Below are 19,148 nucleotides of genomic sequence, written 5' to 3' on the forward strand. Positions count from 1 at the left end.
GCAGTGATCTTGGAGCCCAGGAAAATAAAATCTGTCACCTACACTAGAGTGGTTAAAATAACCCTGCCAGGTTATTTTAAGATTATATTTGCAGCTTTTGTTCATGTACCTAAACATTTAGAGTGGACTATTCAAATTACATAGATACATTCAGCTATTGCTATTGTATGCTGCTATTTTTGCAGCAAATGTCTGTTGTGTTTTGTTAAATAAACAGTGACCTATTTCAGCAGTTACGTTTGGACATTGCTTATTGTTCATAAATGTCCAGATGCTAAGGCAACACACAGTTTCCATGCTTGACCTTTTCTTCCCTTTAGTACTTCCTTCATTATTGAATTCCTTGCTTGAATTAAGCCCAACTGGTGCATTACATGAGAACCAAGGAATTTTCATGTAACTCAAACCAGAATTTGTATTATTACTATGCATATCCTTGGAAAGAAGTCCTTCACAACTTACAGGAGCTTAGACAAAGCACATTTCTTGAAGCAATTAAAGCAGTTGCAACTTTTTCCAGACTCATTTAACTGCTTCATAAATTCAACTACTTATAAATGCTTCATAAGCAACTGGGGGCAGGTTACAAAACAGCTGTGCAAGCTTCTGGAAAGGTGTAGAAGTTTGGCTGTTGATAGCAAACCCAAGTGAAGCCTTTGAAACAGGCCCTTTGCAAGAATTTCTGTTACGTGGGTGAAACATCTGTCTTCAAAGCGTTAAAATAGCCATGTCCTTTGAAAGCTGACCTTGTGCTTGGCACCAGCAAGGGAAAACATATGCAGGTAGAGACAGCTGGGAATAGCAGTGTGAAGCTTGCAATAACAGTACTGTTTTAGCACTTTTTGGGGGGGAAAGGTGTTTTCTCTGGGACAGAGTGGATTTGATTTAAATCATAATTTTTAAAGAGCAACTGTCATCTCTGTCCCACAGCGGTTCCTCCTCTGCACCGCTGTTGACTCACCAACAGTCCCATTCACTTAAGTGGGACGGCTGGTGATGCAGCAGTGACACAAAAAGGTGAGGGACGTGGAGGGTAGCAGATGAATGGATGCCCGCTAACAGGCGCTGCCATGATGGATCTGAAATGACAGGTGCTCTTTAAATGTAAGGACTCATTCTGGCTGGTAGTTAGAATCTTTAATATTATTATTTGCAAACAAAATGAAGATTTCCTAGTTAGAATAATAAGGTGTCTGGTTAGTAAAACAGCGATATCAGAACTGATTTTAGGTTAATAGGTTAATCACACATAGTTGGAGAACTACTCAAATTCTTTTATTTAATTAAAACACTTAGAGCCTGGTACAGATGCATTTATCTTCTCACAATCATACAGTTTGTAGCGTACATAGATTTGCAAAACAATGGGATAAAGGAATGCTCCTGAACTTTGTTTTATGATTTATCTCACGGTTACCGTGAAATTGTGTGACTGCATCAATGCAGTGCATGTTATCTCAGCTTGCAGAGCTTGGATTCATCTGAATGAGTTTACCAAAAATGTAAATAAATATTGCAGAATATACAGCCTCATGCTACATAACTAAGCTCCATTTCCTGCTGAATAAACTAAATTATTAATGTATCTTAAATAGAAAACTATCTTTAGATAGATTTTTACTCCAAAAGCATTTTATTAAAATTAATTTGATAAAAATAAAAAAATAATCCAATTTAAATAAAAAAAGTCTTTTTTATTTTATTTTTTTAAAAAATCATCAATTATTATCCACCCTGCTCTGGGATAATGTGCTTTATAAATCACCTGTTTTGAATAGTTTGCACAATTAAAGATGAGGTCATTCATTTCTCCTTAAATGTTTTCTTATGGGCATTTTAAATAATCAGACGAACTTTCCTCCCTGATTTTTATCTTAGAGCCAGTGCAGAAGCATCGTCTTCCGTGAATCATGAGGTGCCCACCACCATGGATGAGAAAATGAGAAACAGAGAAGTGACGAATGAAGGGAGTGATGAGGAGAAAGCTCTAGAGGCCAATAATGTTTCTCAGGCAGAAGGAAAGAAGAAAAAGCAGCGTTCTGGATTTCGAGACCGTAAGGTATGCCTTTATTAAACTGGGTTTATTTGAATTAGTGGTCAAGAGAAACCTTTCCTCAGGCCATTTATCTTTATTTTTTTATATCATGCCTTAGTTATGTTTACAAATAACTCAAGGTGACAAACACCTGGTGCTTTAACCTCTAATAATCCATCCCACAAATATTTTTGAGAATGACAAGGATAGATATGAATGGTTTAAGCAAGGATGCAAGTCAGAGGAATTATTTTTCATACATGTAGATAGAATTTGGATTATTTTTTTTCTGAGAGAATTGTGGAATCCTAGTTATGATAGATGTCATTTAGGCCATGAAGTCTAAACTTTTGCTCAGTGCAGGGAATTAAATAATTTTTGCACAAATGGCTGCCTAATGAGAGGAAGTCCACCATCTGTTTGGGTAATTGATTCCACCATGAAATGTGTTGTATTATTAAGGATTTCCCCCTCCCCCAGTATTTAGTTTAATTATTTAATTTAGATTATTCTGTCTTCTCCATTCTGGGATCATAAAAACCTTGAGTTTCCTCATGTGCTATCCTTTTTGAAAATTAAGATGGAATATGAAAGCCAGCTCAGAGCTAAATATGCCCTTGTATATCTTTTCATGGGATTTAATTCTAGTTACCTAATCACCCTTGCTGCCCTTCTCTGAACATTTTCTGATTTGTCAGAATTGTTAAAACATGGTGTCTAAAACTGGACATACTATTGATAGTGAGATCTAAGCAGTATTATGATTTCCTGTGATCTGGAAAATATATTTCTTTTAATGCAGGCAAAAATTGCTCTTAACTTTTTTGTAGCCACCTCACATTGCTGTGTCACATTTAGATTGCAATGAACTGCTTACTATACTATGGTTTTTGACAAGAACTATTATTAAACTAGGAGTCTCTGTCCTCTGACTCTACACTTAACTATCATTGTCTTTACAGTACATTCCAGAAACTTGCCAAGTATCAGGATAGAACTAACGAGTTCCTGTTTTTGTCCTTTTTGAAAATTGGGAGAATTTTCTCCTCCAATCATTTGGCCTTTCAGTAGTTATTCAAGATTTTGTAAAAGTAATATACACATGTTCAACAACAACATCAACAACAACCTTATTGTCACTCTGAATGTACACCACGTGGCATACATCAGAATGAAATTTCATTGCATACAGCTCTCAAAGGGTCACCACCTCCGATATACACTCCTTGTTCGTGGCCAGCTCAGGTTTCAGATCATCCATTTTAGTCTCTAGGGAGCGAATGATGGCAAACAGGACAGATGGAAACGGACCTCCATGTGGATTAGCCCTCAAATTAGCTTGTATTCCTGCACGATAACCTCGCCTCCTCTCCTTTTTCTGATCCTGTCTCTTCCACCTTTTCCTTAAAGGGGCATCGTTCCTTTTCGCCCCTGGAGCATGCTGCCACCACCTCTAACTCCTCCAAAGGCCTCTCTCTCTTCCTCTGGGCCTGCTGACAGCCTCATCCAGGTCCTTTGCTCCATAAGCCCTGGGACCTCTCCTCCTCTGCCTCCTTTCGAAACAGCCCTGATTTGCAATAGAATCCATCACTGGGCCAGCAGTCAGATCTCGCTGCCGGCAGAACAATTTCAAATAGCGCCAACGACTTTTAGCGGTCTCACCAACCGTTCCGAAACAGCTAGAAACTCGCCATGCCAGCAAAGATTGTCGGTCGCATGTTACCTTAGTTCCACCACATTGCTCAAACACATTAAAACCTTCCTGATCATGTGGCCTATATCCCTTAATATCCGTCCCAAACCTTTTCACCTAAATGTTCGGGCCATCATGCAGTCTTTTAGTACTATAAGATATAGGCTCTGGGAATTTCAATTCATTCAGGGTAAATAGGCACTCATAATCATTTTTTTGTATCAACCTCAAATTTCAACCTTGTCCCTTCTTAGAAGGGAATGAGGCTTTGGGCTTGAGGGTGAAGGAAGCATATGGGAGCATTTATAGTTTGTTTCATTAGGCAGTTGAGAGCCATGCCACGGAGGAGAAAAAAGTCTTTTCTGGAAGTCTACAAGTGATCTCTTATTCATTTGTTCCCATTGAAATGATTCTCTCTAAGTATGTGTGGATGACTTGCAAGATTGTGCTAATGTAGCCTTACAAGAAAGTAGAATTTATTCATCTAATTCTCTTTCCTGTCTGGTTTACCTGGGAAGGCTGACATCAATCTTGCAAGCCTGAAAGTGCAAACTTTCCTCTGCCACTTTTAACTGCTGGATCCATTAGGGTGGGTCCGCCCTATGTTTCTTTCCCCGACTGTTAAGCCACTGGGGTTTCCTGCCTCTTTTCCCTGATTGTATCCTAGGCAGCAGCTGTTCCCTCCTTTCCCAAAGATCACAGAGATAGTAGTCGTCAACCAATGTTATTACGACTAAGGAGTTATTTTGTCTAATCATTCCCAGATCAAATTATTCTGATCTCAGCAGTATGTCTCCTGTGGGAAATAAACAGGGCTGGAATGACCAATTAGCTTACCAAAAGTAAAGTCATGGGAAATCTGGCAGAGGAGATTGCGGGTTGCTTGGATAAGTCTCCCCAAGCATGCAACCTCCCATAGCTTCTCTGCACTTGTGGTGTGTCTCACCAGCAACCCACAGACCCTTGTGCATCCTCCCCAAGCCCCACTGGACTCACACCGTGCTTATCCTGCCACTTGTGCACCCTTCTGCACCTTGCCAAGCCTAGTTGCGCTCATGCTACACCTCATCTTTCCTCACCTGGCAGCAGCCACCCGAAGCCTCACGCTGTATCGGAGATGACCAGGCTGAGCACAAGAGCAGAGTCAACTGGGTCACCATTTTGGAGTTGCTACGCTTCCACTACAGACCTAACTCCAACTCCCTGTGAATTCTGTTGACTCTTATCTAGCGCCAATTTGCTTTGACTGTTACTCGATCAGATTCTTAGCAGGAAATAAGCTCATAGTCCTTTTGAACTCTGTCCTGGCTCCTAGTTTCTTGCCCTTGATATGCTGCAACTTGAAGGTTGCAGATATTCATCTGTATCCAACTATAGGGGTTAGAAACTGTCTGGTCCCTCTTCCGCGCTCATAAACATTTGCTTTAGGATTTTCTTGCATTTTTTTTCCTTTTATGGTTATTGTATCATATGCTGGTCTTTTATTGTGTTTGATCTTGGACTGCGAATACATTTTGTTTGATCGGAATGAGGCAGAGGAATTAAACTGTGATGGTATTATTGGAAAAGCTTCACTCGCAAAGTAGGACTGATTGTCATTTTTATTTCAGTGCCAATTTTAACTGCATTCTCCCAATTATTTCTTCATTATGGTGCTGGTTTGCTGTCTGCTCTGTTGTTTTTATGCTTAATTTGTTTTTATTTTTTCAGAATGTTCCACTATTTCAGGACTGAAACCTAATTTGGCTTTTGTGTCTCTTGCACTCTGCCTAGAGGGTAGATTCAAAATACTGATAGATAAATAGATCCTCAGTTTGGGCCATTAGATAGAATTATATATTTATGTCAAAAAATGGCTAAGCTGTTGGAATGTAGAAACTTTTCACTTCCAGTATTATTCTTTTTAGGTGATGGAATATGAAAACAGGATCCGAGCTTACTCTACTCCAGATAAAATCTTTCGATACTTTGCCACATTGAAAATCATCAATGAGCATGGAGAGTCGGAAGTATTCATGACCCCACAAGATTTTGTGCGATCTATAACACCAAATGAAAAGCAACCAGAAAGTAAGTCATACCAGTAATCTTGGTTATTTCCTTCTTTGGAAAAGCTAATTGATGCACTTAGATTGATTTCCTTTAGTTGTGCTATTTTATGCCCGGGACCATTTTTCAGCTTCTCCCACCTCATTTTTAATGTTCTCCAGCACATGGTTTTAAACAATTACTGAGATAATCTTTAGTAATGGACTGAAACAGCCTTTTAAACGTTTTTATGGCAGTTAAGATCTAGTCAACATGTTATAAAAATGATGTGCGTAATTGGCACATTAGTTAGTTTTTTTATTAAGGTACATGACTTTTCGTGAGCATGAAGCTTTATAACAGCTTTGTCCAACTTAGTATCTGCCGTATTTGTTAGACTGTCATTCCCATTATCTGCAAATGGTCTTGTGGTAGACAGCTATAACAGAGGTCCCCAACTTTTTGGGCACCAGGGACCGGTTCCGTGGAGAGAGGTTTTTCTGTGGACCAGAGGAGGCGTGGTTTTGTGTGCTGCCTGCATCCCACAGATGGGGCTTTTCTTGTTTGTGTGGACTGGTTGCTGGCATGCTGCGGCTCAGTAGTGGTCCACGGATCAGGGATTGGGGACCCCTGACCTATGATAGAGATATACATCAGTATGAATCAATCCACTGCAGGACAAAGGTCTTCATTGAAGCTCAGACTAAACTATGGTGCAATGCAGCACAGTATCATATTATATGGTCCAGTATTGCATTTTGAGCATCCATTCCCACCCACCTCTCCAAAACTGTTTTTTTTCCTGTTTACTGCATAAATTAATAATTGTTGCAGTTGTATGAATAGTTGAATTTATTGTGATTTTTAATCTACAGAAATGTGGCAAACACATGTCAAAATGATCCTTCCATGATCATTCATCACAAAGTAGATCAATTTGCATATTTTGGACTACTAATTCCTGTTGTGCTGGCTAATGATTGCAATGAAGTGTTTCATTTATTAAATCCTGTAACAGTATTGTTGATATTCTTTATCAACTTAGCATTATTTGTAAAATCATTGTTTTGGAAAGGGACCATGGAGAGGTTTTAGATCATCCCCTATGAAGGGAATCCATATATCATCCCAGACCAAATAGCTATTCTATTTGAAAGTCTTTGAACAACGGCCCCCAATCTTTTGGGCACCAGGGACTGGTTCCGTGGAAAGAGGTTTTTCCACAGACCAGAGTGGGTGTGGTTTCATGCGCTGCCTGCATCCCATGCATGGGGCTTTACTTGTTTGCACGGACCGGTTTCTGGCATGCTGTGGACTGGTGCTGGTCCACAGACCAGGGGTTGGGGACCTCTGTCTTTGAGAATGGAGCAGCAGACCGTTCTACTTTTTAGTTGTTCTCGCAATCAGGAAATTCCACCTTATTTTGGGTTTTGCATCCCCCTCTGAAAAGTTTCCACATGGTGCCCCTTATCCTATTTTTGGGAATTATGGAGAATACAACTGTGCCCTCTTTCTGCGATTGCTCTTCAAGAAATTTGAAGGCTGCTATCTTGGTGATCTTTTCTTCCGTAGGCTAAACATGATGATGATGATAACTTTATTGTCACTTTGAATGTACACCAATCGGCATACATCAAAATGAAATTTCATTGCATACAGCTCTCAAAGGGTTACCACCTCCGATATATACTTCTTGTTCGTGGCCTGCTCAAATTTCACATTGTCCATTTTAGTCTCTAGGGAGTGAACAATGGCACACAGGACAGATGGAAATGGGGCTCCATGTTGATTAGCCCTCAAATTCACTTGTATTCTGACAACCTCGCCTTCTTTCCTTTTTCTGATCCTGACTCTTCCACCTTACATACAACATACCAAGTTCTTGTGCCAATGAGAAAGTGTCTATTCATATATTAGTTCACTGTTATGGATATTGCTTTTAAATGATTGGCATCAATTACCACTAGATAAAAAGCATGGCTTTCCTTAGAACAATATAGAAGGAGGCTCAAAAAATATTGTCCTAGGGTTGCTGATATTACTGTTTTATCTTTTTATATTGTCTATCAAGTTGTCTTGGTTTTATTCTTTTAATGATAATTAGTGAAATGTTTACTATTACATATAAGATGCATAACAATAAACATTTCCTATATGCCAGCCATCCCTTCACAGAGCTGTGAAGGGATGACTGGCATGTATATATATTTAAACTAAGAAATTATCTTTAATTCAAGGTATTATATGTAGATTATGCTTATAGTTTTTCTTTAAAGAGAATTTATTGGTTGTAAAACACATGATTTCTTTCTATGGGAAAAATCTAACCCATTTCCCAAAATCTTATTCCCAAGCAAAACTTCAAGAAGTGAAGAAAACTTCAAGAAGTATATATTCTACTTAAAGAACTAAACTTAAAAAAGTGTTTCCTCTACTTCAGGGGTGTCAAACTGTCGGCCCCGCGAGCCAGATGCATCATAGCAAAACTGCGCCCATCCCATTGCCGGCAATGGCAAAAAAGTGACGTTGCAAGTTTGACACCCCTGCTCTACTTCAGTGTTTCTCAACTGTGGCCGCTTGAAGATGTGTGGACTTCAACTCCCAGAATACCACAATCAGCCATGCTGACTGTGGAATTCTGGGAGTTGAAGTCCACACATCTTCAAGGAGCCAAGTTTGAGAAACGCTGCTCTACTTCCCCAACCCCATTCTTAACCCCAACCCCAGCATGCTGGCTGGGGAATTCTGGGAGGTGAAATCCACTCATCTTAAAGTTGCCAAGTTTGAAAAACCCTGCTCCATACTTCCATTGAGCAAAGCATTTTGTAATCTCTTAATGACAACTAGTGTTTACTATGTAAAAGGAAGGACACCGTTTTTTTCTGTACAGGCCAGACTTTCTGAAACATTAATTCCATCCAACAGTGCTGTTTCCAGCTACATGATTAACGGTTATAGTAGCTGGGAGAGGACAGGAGTGCAACTGAGGTAACATAGTGAATCAGAGAAAAAAAGCATACTGTACCTAGCTGCAGGTAAAAGATGATGGTGGTATTGTTAGGAGGAGGAGGAGGAGTAATTAAAGACAAAGGTTTATTATACAAACCTGTAAAAGATGTTACTAGATTAAAAAAAAATTAACCCACTACTATCCAGTAAGATTACTTTCCTGTGTTTTCCATGTTTGATTTGATGGTTAACGCTTAAGTGATGCATTTTCTTTAAAGAAACTGCCAAAATGTCATTTTCAAAATATGCTAATAAACCTGTTTGGTTTTTTCCCCAGATTTAGGTCTGGATCAATTTGTGGTGAAACGCTACGATGGAAAGGTGAGATTTCTAAATCCTTGGATGCATCTTAATTGTATTTCTAACAATGGTGGGAAGAGGAGGGGGATGGAGAGAGGGAAATATGTCCTTTTTCCCCCCTATTCTACGTATAAGTAAAGGCCTGTCATTTTTCAAGCAGACACTATTCTTTTGAATGCAACTACATCTAAATTCTAAGGAGCTTTTCTACTGTCTCTTGCGAAGCACTAGAGGCAACATCATGTTTCAAAGTAAAAAAAATGGCTTGCTTTTCTGCTATTTGTGCTGTGTCATTGCAGCAAAATTGGTACTCCACTTTCCTCTTCATTATAAGTTCACATATACGAATTTTCAGGAATTTATTTTTTTCCCTGTCTCAGAGGAATGGAATATGTAAAATGGCCCTCATTTTTCTCTTGAAAATGGAAATAGGAAGGTGTGCCCTTGGCTACCATATCCACTGTATCCTCATTGGGTATCAATATCCTAAATTCACTGTAGTCCTCTTTTATATATACGTGGTTCAAATCAGAAAGCTAAACTTACAGGTTAAGAAAAGGTCATCTTTCATCTTAATAGTTTTTTCTCTTCTTCATCTTTTTTTTTAAAATCCCATTTATATCCCGCCCTTCTCCGAAGACTCAGGGCGGCTTACAATCTAAGCACAAATCAATGTGCTTAGCAATAGCCTTCATTCTATGTATATGCCTGCTTATTAGGGCTTTCGCCCCCCCCCCCCAAGCGGCATTATTACAAAGTCAGCTTAATTGCCCCCAACAATCTGGGTCCTCATTTTACCTACCTCGGAAGGATGGAAGGCTGAGTCAACCTTGAGCCTGGTGGGAGTCGAACCTGCACTAATTGCAGGCAGCTGGTGTTACTTAAGGAGGCATTAGCCCACTGCTCCACCATCTTCCTAGGTTCTTAACTCTTTGGGTAATGCACCCAAATAAAAGTCAGTGCTTCTGTTATTTTTCTTTTTTCTTTTTGTTATTATTTTTAATTTTTACTGTTTCTTTTGACTTCACTTTCTTTTACCTTTTACTGGCTAATCTGTCATTGCAATAAACTGCAGTGTTGCTGGTGCAGTTTTAAGTGTTTGAACTTTTGCTAATCTTTCTGTTCTTCCTGTAAGGCCGACTTCCCTGTTTTTTCCAGAGATAGGATAGCATTCCCACCACCTGCCCTGGGATAGTAGAAAGAATTCTAACATGCAGCCACGTTGTTTTTCTTCCATGTCATTTTGCTCCCTGCAGATGTGGGGTGATGTTCTGCATTTTTATCAGCGCATCTGGATGGGCAGAAGGAATAATTTAAGTTGTCATTGGTGACAGCTTCAAATGCATTCAGTTTAAGCCCCTGCTGCCAACTATTTATCAGACTGACTGATGGAACAAGCTGATGAACACACTTCTTGGTTATATTCTGGAGTGTGATTAAGAAACACTGTGGCATTTAATATTTGATACTATTCTCTGAACTATCAACTTCCTTTTGTCGAGAAGGAAGCACAGGTTGTTGTTGTTAGTTGCGAAGTCGTGTCCGACCCATCGCGACCCTATGGACAATGTTCCTCCAGGCCTTCCTGTCCTCTACCATCTTCTGGAGTCCATTTAAGCTCACGCCTACTGCTTCAGTGACTCCATCCAGCCACCTCGTTCTCTGTCGTCCCCTTCTTCTATTGCCCTCAATCTTTCCCAGCATTAGGCTCTTCTCCAGTGAGTCCTTCCTTCTCATTAGGTGGCCAAAGTATTTGAGTTTTAGCTTCAGGATCTGGCCTTCTAAAGAGCAGTCAGGGTTGATCTCCTCTAGGACTGACCGGTTTGATCGCCTTGCAGTCCAAGGGACTCGCAGGAGTCTTCTCCAGCACCATAGTTCAAAGGCTTCAATTTTTTGGCGCTCAGCCTTTCTTATGGTCCAACTTTCACTGCCATACATTGCAACTGGGAAGACCATAGCCTTGACTATACGCACTTTTGTTGACAGGGTGATGTCTCTGCTTTTTAGTGTGCTGTCTAGATTTGCCATTGCTTTCCTCCCCAGGAGCAAGCGTCTTTTAATTTCTTGGCTACAGTCCCCATCTGCAGTGATCTTGGAGCCCAGGAAAATAAAATCGGTCACTACCTCCATTTCTTCCCCATCTATTTGCCAGGAATTGAGAGGGCCAGATGCCATGATCTTGGTTTTCTTAATGTTTAGTTTCAACCCAAGCACAGGTAGTCCTTGACCTATGCCCAATTGTGACCAGAATTTCTGGTACTAAGCGAGTCACACCAAATTTTATGACCTTCTTGCTATGATTCTTAAGTGAATCACTGCAGTTATTAAATGAGTCACATGGTCATTAAGTAAATCAAGCTTCCCATTGGCTTTGCTTTTCAGAAGCCAGCTGGGAAGGTTCCAGATGGTGATCACATGTTGCAACTATCATAAATACATGCCAGTTGCCAAGTGCCCAAATTTTGATCTCGTGGGGATGCTGCAACAGTTGTAAGTGTGAGGACTGATTGTAAGTCACTTTTCTTCAGTGCTGTTGTATCATCGAATAGTCTCCAAACAAACGGTTACAAGTTGAGGACTAACTATATAATTCAAAGTGTACGATCAAAGTATTGTCAATTTTTAAAATGCTGCTTTTTGAAACTCTTTTCTCCAAAATGCTCCAAAATAAGACTTATGATATTTGGCCATATGCAGCCTTGTTCACATTTTTCTAATGTGTAATAAGCGCATATCTTATAAATAAGTACAATGGTTTGCCTTTTTTTCTAAAATACTGTGTTAGATTTTTAGACGTTTATTTGTTTTATGGACCCTTGTGTCAGGGTCCTTTGGACCCTGCTTGTATCCTACGAAGGACGTGTCTTGATGCCCAGTTTATTCTTTCATCATAGATGAATGAATGTCTTAACTGTAGTTAATTTGAACTGGAATTGTCAAGCAATTTTGGATATGTTTGAAAAGACAATTTAGATATCTCTTCATAGGAGCCCTGTTTGGGAGGACGGGGAACTCAGGAAATTCAGAGGGCCAGGAACTTAGATTTGGTTGTGCTGAAAAAAAAGTAGGTTTTTCAGTGGATTCCCTATATTCTTTTGCTGATTTATCTCATTCATATTACTTTCAAATTGTTTTTCTTTCCTTAGCTTAACAGAACAGCTCCTCTTGGTATGCATTGCAGGAGAGGGAAAAACCTAAATTAGCAATATGTGCACAGCTTTAATTATCAGTGTTGTGTGCATATTTATATAAATTGCTGCGTTTCCTTCAAAATCTCCAATTGTTTGAAAAGATTTCGACAGATGGTACTCTGCTTTGGTGTACCTTATCAAGAGAAGTAATTATTTGTATAACCATGTCTGTGCCTTTTACAACACCCAGAAGATGTTAGCATATATTTTAGTAAATTTGTTCTCCAGATAACTGGGCCAGCTGCCAAAGATATATTGGAATCTCAGGTTAACCATGAAGTCAGCCATTAATTTTAAGTGCAATGGTTAATTGGGTTAATTTGCAGTTCCACACTGAGGTTATTGTCAAGGAAAATAGGTTCCAAAGAACCATCTGCTTCTGCAGCCTTAGTTCCTGAGGTGTTTTAGGGCAGGGGTCTTCAAACCTGGCCCTTTTATGACACGTGGACCAACTCCCAGAATTCTGCGAGTTGAAGTCCACAAGTCATAAAAGAGCCAAGTTTGAAGGCCCCTGTTTTAGGGTATAGCTTCCATTACCTTGATAACATTGATGTCTATTATCCAACATGTGGAAGACACCAAGCTGGAGAAGAAGATAGGTGATTGGTGACTTTGGTAACTAAAGTTGTTTTATATCTGCAAACGAGATGATGGTAGAGGGCAATCAGGCTGCCACATCTTTCCCCCCCATTATGACAGGGTTGATCCGGCTGATCTGGTTGGTTAGGTGGTTGTCCCCTTCCTACCTCAATGCTTCACGTGTGTTCTCTCAAAGCTGGAAGAGGACACCGGAAGAGGACAACCAGATAGAAGAATATATGAACTGTTGGTTTCTTCTTGGCTCTGCTGAAACTTGAGGGCTTCGTATTTTGCTGACATAAACTGAAAGTAGTGAACTAGTCTATTATATATACTGTATATATGTATATTCCTTCTGTTCTTGATATTGTTGCAGGCCACTTGAAGTGTCACTGATTTCCTCCCCTTTATTTGTTGCTTCTAAGGAGTTCACCCATTCTTTCTTCCTGAAATGTTAACTTGCTATTCTTTTTATTCTGTGGTTCCTGCCGTTCTGATGTACATGATATTTTTTTTGTTGGTTTATTTTTCCTATTGTTGTAACAAACCTTTGCTCATTTTCTTCCTTTTCTTCCTAACCTTTACCCCTCTTCTCAGGATTTTTGGCAGGTACTGACTTGTCAGCATGTGCTTTAACCAGTTTGTGCTTCAGATCCCATATTCACCCCTTTTAAAAGGGACAGCATATATATTATGTATATATATTCTCCATCATCTTTCTTAAAATAGAAGTTTTCTTTACTTGGATAGTGCTACTTAAATAAATTAAAATATGGGCTTTTAAAACTTTTTTGATAGGAAAAACTACTAAGGGGAATTCATGGCTAAGCTATTTCATATAGTGTGCAGGTTTTGATTTTGATTTTTTTTCATTTATGTAAAGTCACTAGATCCATTTCATTACCAGGCTGAACAGCTTCCTGGATGCATTTTATGAACAATTTCTATTCTTTGACCAAATGAAATAATATTTTTTTCTTTACGATGAGAGAAATAAAACATGTTGATTTAAGGTATTGAATGTTTTATGTCCCATAAAAATAGGGGGGGGGGAAAGAAAAATAGAAAAGTTGATTTAAGGAAAAGGGCATTTCCTTCAGCTTAGTTGTGTTCAACATAGTACTGGAACATATTTTCAATATAATACATTTCTATTATCAGTTTCCTTGAGATAATAACTTTGGCTCCTTTGACACCTTTGATTTCCCCCCCCCCCACAATTTTTACTAAGCCATTCGAATGAAAAAGATTGGCTCCCAAGAAGATATGAATAGAAATTCACTGTTGATTTTTAAACTGCATTTCAGGATCATCCTATCATAATTTACCTGGTTCAGGTAAATTATGAAGGAATTAGTAATGAGTAATGAGAGAAGAGCTGTCTACAGACTCCACTTGGGATTACATTAAAACAGAGGTGGGCACTTAATTTTCCCAAGGGGACACATGAGAAACTGAGACGGTACATAGGCATGCACACATGCACATATGTAATTTTTTTTTTAAAGTTGTGTTCGAAATAAAAGCAATCCATGTTGGCTGGACAGGGACAGTCAAAGCGCCAGATGTGGCCAGACACTGTAAAAATCTCAGGTTTGCATTAAAGGCTGTTTTGCTGTTAATATTGTCTTTTTAAAAATGCAAATAGCATCAGAAAAAAAAGATAATTTGGACACAGTTCTCATGCAGAATAAATTATCTCCTCGGCTTTCTGAGCCTGCAAGTTTAAGATTTCCTCCCTGTGCAAATCCGGCTTTTAGAAGTGGGATTTGTTCTTCAACATTTGTTCTTCAACAGATATTCAGATCACGGATATCACTCTTCCCCCAATCCTTCTCCAATGGCCAATGATAAAGGTAGTCCTTGACTTATGACCACAATGGGAACCGGAATTTCTGTTGCTAAGCGATGAGATCATAAGAATGAGTTATGTGACCACATCATTTAGCGATGGCAATCCTGGTAGCCCTGGTTGCTGTTGTGCATAATAATAATAATAATAATAATAATAATAATAATAATAGTAATAATAAGTTGGAAGGGACCTTGGAGGTCATCTAGTCCAACTCCCTGCTCAGGCAGGAAACCCTATACCATTTCAGACAAATGGCTGTCCAGTCTCTTCTTAAAAACTTAGGGGAATTAGGGTGGGGGGGGGAAAGCACGATAATGACAGAAATATGTTTCTAATGACATTCTAGGAAGCTCTCTAGCTTTCACATTTGCTAATGTTTATGGCTGGAGTGTGCCTCTAATAGCTTTGAGCATTTCCCAGAGTAAGGGGTCACAATTCCAAATTGTAGTCTGAGTTCTAATTGACAAATGTGTTTGTCTGTGGAAGATTTCCCCAAGGAGGCCTTTATAACATGAAACAATACATCCTGAGCAAATAGGGCATTTTATAAGAAGGGTGATATTTGGCATCTGTACTGACAAGTATTGAATATGAAGCCTCACGTAGGCCCTGGAGAAAGACCTTGAAGCACTCTTCACTTGTTTGGCCATATGTCATATGTGAGTCATTGTAGAATACTGATAAACTTGATTCACTTTTCTGAGAGGAAATTTTTGGTTTTAAAGACGTGTTAAGTTTTTTTTCACTGTTGATAAATCGGATGCCATGGCCTAGTTTTATACTGAAACGTATACGTATTCTTCCTTAGTAAATGTTGGTGCTGGCTTCTCTTTGCTAGAGACACTTCTTCAGCCATAGATTGTTTCTTGGCTATACGTTATGCAAAACACTGCAGAAAACCTTTGCTACGTGTGGTGCACCCTAACATTTCAGTTTGTTTTTCTTACGAGCTAGTACATTTTTAGCCGTCTTTCCAGTAGCATCTCTCCACAAACACAACAGAGCAATGAAGGCAAATTACGACCCGTGCTGATCAATAAATCATTGCCTCTCTCGGTTAAACTTTGTGCGTGCAATTTTTGTTGCCTAAAGAATACATTGATTTTGGAAGAATCCAGTGGGGTAGTCTTCTCCAAGTTGCAAAATTCTATATTGCACTCAGAGTGTACAATGAAAGAATAAATACCTAAATTATTTGAAGAGACAAATCAAGTTTCTGAATATTGGAGATCCACCAGTCATGAGGAATACCAGATATATTCTGTCCCTTTTAAAGAGGCTTTTTTCCTTCTTGCTTTCTTTAGAAGGACTCATCCCTTGCTTGTTGGGCTCGTGCTGCCTGTCTGGGTCTGGGGATATTGGTGGCTTGTTTTCCTTCTAAGTTTTTGCATTTCAGGTGCACCTTTTTTTAATGGCGATGGTTACTCGTTACCGGTAAAAGTCTCTATGCACATTTCTCTTTCTAGCCTCTGAAAACCACCCGGAATACAAATCTTGCTCGGCACATCATGAAGTCAATTTTACGGAGGAAGATTGCATATTGTTCTTTAAAAAAAAAACAAAAAAACAAAACAAACCACACACCCCCCAGTTTTCATTTTTCTCATGGGAATAAACGTTTTTTTTCCCTTGGCTCAAATTGTAAAATGTGCACTGTGCACATTTTTGTGGGATTGTTCTGATCTTCTAGCTTTACTGTGCAAAGAAATTGCAAAGCAGTTTCCCCACCAAGGCTGCAGTATTTCATAAAAATGTTCATCTCCATACTTTTCTTAAAAAAAAAAATCACCCAGATTATATTAATTTTACTGCTAATATAAAACATGCTTTTTTAGTTAGCTGCAGCACCCTGTTTACTGCACCACCCTGTTATAGTTCAGTAGTGCAGCCCAGTAGTTGCCTGAAAATAAGCCTCATTACACCTGGAATGGGACTTTCTCTCAGATACCTTCTTTTCCTGAAAGTAAGACCTACCCCGAAAATAAGCCCTAGCGTGATTTTTGGGGGGTGGGCCTAATATAAGTCCTACCCCCAAAATAAGTTTGGGGGTGAGGCACACACCTAAAAATCAAGCTAGGGTGGGTGAGGGGGGGTGGCACTGCCCTACGTGCCCCACCCCTGCTTACCAGGCCTCCCATAAATTGACAACCTCCCTCTGCTCTCTGGTCCACTTCTGCAGCGTTCCTGGCCTGCATTTTGCAGTCAGAGACTTTTCCGGAAGACTTCTGCAGCCGAGAACCGAGCTATGGATTCAATCCATAGCTCGGTTCTTGGCTGCAGAGGCTTTCCGGAAAGGCCTCTGACTGCGGAATGCAGGCCAGAGCTTCATTCTCAGCTGCAAAATGAAGCTGCTCCTTCAGCTGCAGAAGAAATGGGCCAGCTGGGTGGTGCTGTCGATGCCACCGCCATGAGGTGAGTGGAAAAGACAACCCCCAAAATTAAGACCTGGTGCCTCTTTTGGAGACAAAAAAATAAATAAGACTGGGTCTTATTTTCAGGGAAACACAGTTTCTATAGGACTGCAGTCTGAGCTTAACATGCTCTATTTGATCATGTGTATAAAGTTTGGGTGGGGGAAAATGGACAATTTCTCTATTAGACCTTTCAAGCTAATTTTGCAGAGATTTTCTCCTGGATTTGTTAGCACCACCAAATAGATTCAAATAATCAATTAAAGAATCAAAATTCATCAGCTAAGCTCCTTAATTGCTATGGTACTAAAGATTCCACTTTTATTTTATTTTTTGAGACTCTCAGGTTGTTGTTTACATAGACAAATTCGCATCATGTTATTGTGAAGCAACCACAGTTCAAGTATCTTGGTAGTGAGCAATCAAAAGAGATTTCAGAGGTGTAGATTTCTTGCCCATCTGTTGAAACTAAGCGATGTTAAAATATATTGGTATTAAAAACCCATTGGATAACAGCTTGGAAAGGATAACTATTAGGGCTGTGCACAGTGTGAAAATTATTGGAAATTGTCCATTGGATTTCACATGAACATAACATCTCTCTTTTATGCATTAAAGCAGCCATCTGTTACAAGCTTCCGTGCAAACCTGAAAAAATGATGTCGCTGCTTTCAGGACTTGCCACATTAAAATTAAATTTAAATTAATATTATCCTTAAGGCAGACAGAACTTTTTTTTCCAGGTTTGCCAACATGCATTTAATGAACAGTTGAGATCGATACTGCAGTCTCTTCCGTATTCATGTTAGAGAACCTGGAATGTTTTTTCCCTATAAAAAAAGTCCATCCTAGTTAATTCAGTTTTACTTCGTAATACACAATTCTCTTTGCCTTTAAACTTTTCTAACATTCCACCAATTCCAGATGACTTGGTGAAAAGTTTACTTACATCCAAGTGAGTGCATAAGAGCCTCATGCTGCCAGTTACAAGAAGATTACTTGAATTTCTGTGTACATTATGCAGTTAGCAAACCTGAGAGTGGTCAATGGGGATTGAAAGAGAATGATATTACAACAAATATAATACACAGAATCTTAAGCATTCATGTTTGTCCAGTTAAAAGGCAGATGAGACCAAACAAATTATCTAAATTGTTAAGATGAACGCAGTTCTGGTACACATATACAGTACATATTTTGTTTGATGAAAAAATAATGATTGCTTAAGATTATCAACTTTTCTTTAAAAAAAGTATTGAAGTGTAAATAGTAATGGCATGGAAATTATCACTGAACATTCACTGCTTTCCTTCATGATTTAAGACAAATGATCAGTTTATAGTCATTTTCCATTAATTGTGTTCCCCATATCTCTAGGTATACAGACATTGCTCATTAATTTTTTGATATTATATGAAAGTTAAAATAATATTATCATTGAGGGTTGTGTTCTTGAAAACAATGCTGGTGACTTTGAATTAAGATGATCATCTGTTTATAGTTATGGTGTGCTCAAATTGGCAATCTGCACTCATGTTTCATCCAAATCAGATTAGATTACATTCAGATTTGCAGAACTGGAAAGAAATGGGTGGGGACTGCAGTTTTCCCTAGTTCCTTCTAGCTCCTAGTAGCATTTACTATTCTGTTGTGGTAGGTAACAACTAGACTAGCTTTTCTGGAACAGAACAAAGCATTGTAAGGAAATGGAATCCAAAGATTCTAATTCTTTTCTCCAGCATAAACTGTCCTTAGGCTGCAAGGTCCTTCGTTCCTTCCTTCCTTCCTTCCTTCCTTCCTTCCTTCCTTCCTTCCTTCCTTCCTTCCTTCCTTCCTTCCTTCCTTCCTTCCTTCCTTCCTTCCCTCCCTCCCTCCCTCCCTCCCTTAATTTTTCTTAATTCATTAAAGCCAGAATTTAAAATAATAATAATAATAATATAGATTCTAAATTAATGCAATTTATTCCTTTTATTTCAAATATATGTCCTCAAAACAACAACAACAACCTGGAGACACAGATAAAATTGCAAAATCTGCTTGTTAAATG

The 19,148-nt window shown here is 39.0% G+C and overlaps 1 protein-coding gene across 3 annotated transcripts in view; it reads left to right on the plus strand.

Moving 5' to 3' along the window:
* Positions 1–19,148, plus strand: part of MICU1 (mitochondrial calcium uptake 1) — a 163,109-nt gene that overhangs the window by 53,388 nt on the left and 90,573 nt on the right. For all 3 annotated transcript variants that reach the window (XR_014026589.1, XM_081328895.1, XM_081328896.1), the window contains exons 3-5: positions 1,879–2,059; positions 5,636–5,798; positions 9,043–9,086. Coding sequence is in view for 2 of the 3 variants with exons in the window: in XM_081328895.1 (XP_081185021.1) it covers positions 1,879–2,059; positions 5,636–5,798; positions 9,043–9,086 (388 nt within the window). In the remaining variant the exon portion in view is untranslated. The remainder of the gene's footprint in view (positions 1–1,878; positions 2,060–5,635; positions 5,799–9,042; positions 9,087–19,148) is intronic.

The sequence above is a fragment of the Vipera berus genome, assembly GCF_964194415.1.
Source record: "Vipera berus genome assembly, chromosome: 5".
Lineage (NCBI taxonomy): Eukaryota > Metazoa > Chordata > Lepidosauria > Squamata > Viperidae > Vipera > Vipera berus.